Consider the following 2,620-nt stretch of genomic DNA (forward strand, 5'->3'; position numbering starts at 1 on the left):
TCGACGCCGCGGCCCAAGTTCTCGGTGTGCCTGCTGGGCGACCAGCAGCACTGCGACGAGGCCAAAGCGGTTGACATTCCTCACATGGACATAGAAGCGCTGAAGAAACTCAACAAGAACAAGAAGTTGGTGAAGAAGCTGGGTGAGTGTCCCGCGGCTCCGTGGCGGGAGGGGGGGGTGAGCGGGGGGCTACCCCATGCCGTGCAGATGTCACGTCATGGGGCAGAGAGCTGAGCAGAACCAGCCCAGTACCAAAGCCTGCCCAGAAATGCCTCCAGGCTGTTCCAGTGCAGGTGTGACAGGTCAGTGCTGCAGCAGGGAAGGAAGGGAGGGACACAGGAACATACACCTGACTTTGCTGTGTTCCTCAGCTGCTTGGTCAGGGGGCTGGAGTGCAGTGAAAGCAGAGCAATGCTGGAGATGAGAGTTCCACTTAGCCCTGTAGGTCCTGCATCAACAGTGAAACGTGTTTGTTTCCTCTTGGTTGGAGAGAAAGTCTTTTGCTCCCTGGGAGCTCCAGAGTCGCTGTAGTGTGTTCCTCAGGCAGACGGGAACTCGCTCCATAATCAGCCACGGAACCATGTGCACTTAGGAGATGACTTGGGATACCACAGCTGTTAGCTCAGTCTCTCCAAGATGGGTCTCGCTCCATGCCCTGGCTGTGGCAGGAGGCTCCTGGTGGAGCTTGGCGTCAGCCCCTTGGGGCTCAGCAGGGCAGTTCCTTCGGGGAGGGAGCAGCTGTGGGCACTCGGCTGGGATCTGCTGGCAGTGCTTGCTGTGGCAGTGGCTCCTGGGGGGTGTCTGGCAGACCCAGCTGGGGTTGGGGCCGCACCCCGGGAGGGTTGGGGTCGGCTGCTGGGGATGCGGAGCTGCATGGCCTTGTCTGGGGCTCGGTGCGGGTGCCAAGCCTGTCCTCACCTCCCCTCTCCCTTGGCAGCTAAGAAGTACGATGCCTTCCTGGCCTCGGAGTCCCTGATCAAACAGATCCCTCGAATCCTGGGCCCGGGTCTGAACAAAGCCGGCAAGTTCCCCTCCCTGCTCACTCACAACGAGAACCTGGTGGCCAAGGTTGATGAGGTCAAATCGACCATCAAATTTCAGATGAAGAAGGTAAGGCAGTGCTTCTCCTCCCCGAGGTGCTTCTGTCCTTGCCATGTCCACGCTGGTCTGTAGGTGTCCCTCGAGCATCTCTCAAAGCCTTGGCTGGTGACTGTCTCCTCCAGCAAAGGGAGGTGGTACCCAGAGTGTTCTGCTGCTGGTCAGAATGGAGGAATGCCTTACCTGTGGTTGCCAGATCCTAGAGCACATGCGCAGGAGATGATCTGATGTTTCAGTGCTCAGCACAATCCAGTGTAATTGTTGCTTCTCCCAGCTCTCGGGTGATGCTCACAGGATGGGTCCCAGCTGGGCACACCCCGGGGGCTGAGCATAAGCAGGGCTGTGCCAGAGCTTGGCTCTGCCACTGAGTGTGGGAGCAGCTCTGCAGGCATCTGCTCTGCTGTTAGGGTGAGCTGATGCTCTACACCAGAGCAGCCCTGTTCAGGCACTTCACTCCTGTGTCAGAGAGGCCAAGAGTGATTCATGGGTGTCCCTCTGAACTAAGCGCTCTGGCAGTCAAAGTCACCCCTTGGGCTCCAGCTGATCTGGGCCTGGACAGCTGGGAGGGCACAGCAAACAGTTTGCAAATGCTTGAGCATGCAAAATAACTGAACTGATGATGTCCCAGCACTCGGCCCATCAGCTGGCTCGTAAATCTGCCTTCAGGGAGCATTTTGTCCCAGCTGCTCGGGAGGCTCAGAAGGGTAGGGCTGGGGGCTGGTGCCCAAAGCAGCAAGTGAAAGTGGTGCAGGGCCTGACCATGAAGTTTGGGAGAGTCCCTCAGCGATGGCTTCAGATTGGCATGAGGCTGCTTTGCTTTGCCGTGGAACCTGTACCTGGTGTCTGTCCCCAGGTGCTCTGTCTGGCTGTGGCTGTTGGGCACGTGAAGATGACGGAGGATGAACTTGTCTACAACATCCACCTGGCCATCAACTTCCTGGTGTCCCTGCTGAAGAAGAACTGGCAGAATGTGCGAGCTCTGTACATCAAGAGCACCATGGGGAAGCCCCAGCGCCTCTACTAACAGAGCAGCAATAAACTCCTCAGACACCTATGGCTGTGTGTGGTTCTGTTCCTCCTGAGCTCCGTGGGGAGGGTTTCTCAAAGAGCTGCTCGTGTCATGGTGAGGAAGGTCTCAGGTGCTGTGTTGAGAGGGATGAGTGGGACATCAGAGCTTTTGAGGGAAGGGACCTCATTCCCGTTGGGCAGGGAACAGCTCCGCTTGCACAGGAGGAGCAGAGCGGAGGATTCAGCAATCAGGCCGTGGCCCTCAGGCCTGTTGTGCCTGCAGAGGGAACCCTTACCTGGGGCAGTCCTGCTGCAGCTGCCCTGCTCTGGGGGGGCTGGTGAGGGGCACCCTCACTGAGGGGCTTTGCTCCACAGGTCACCCACCCTTGGGGCTGTGGGACTGTAGGGGCAGCCCGTGAGGACTCGATGACCATTGTCCGGCTGCCCTGGGATGATGAGGGATGGAGCTGCAGCCCAGCAAGGGGTTGGGGGCCAAGGTTGGGAGTGTTTTCTA

At 58.5% G+C, this 2,620-nt stretch overlaps 1 protein-coding gene across 1 annotated transcript; it reads left to right on the top strand.

Annotated features, from left to right (window-relative positions):
- Positions 1-3: 3 nt before the first annotated feature.
- Positions 4-2,151, top strand: RPL10A (ribosomal protein L10a; the record flags this gene model as incomplete). Its single annotated transcript, XM_009075039.1, has 3 exons — positions 4-142; positions 938-1,110; positions 1,952-2,151. Coding segments are annotated over 3 exons (483 nt in total), but the record flags the coding sequence as incomplete, so codon positions are not given.
- Positions 2,152-2,620: the final 469 nt, after the last annotated feature.

This window comes from Acanthisitta chloris, unplaced genomic scaffold (genome assembly GCF_000695815.1).
Source record: "Acanthisitta chloris isolate BGI_N310 unplaced genomic scaffold, ASM69581v1 scaffold33285, whole genome shotgun sequence".
Lineage (NCBI taxonomy): Eukaryota > Metazoa > Chordata > Aves > Passeriformes > Acanthisittidae > Acanthisitta > Acanthisitta chloris.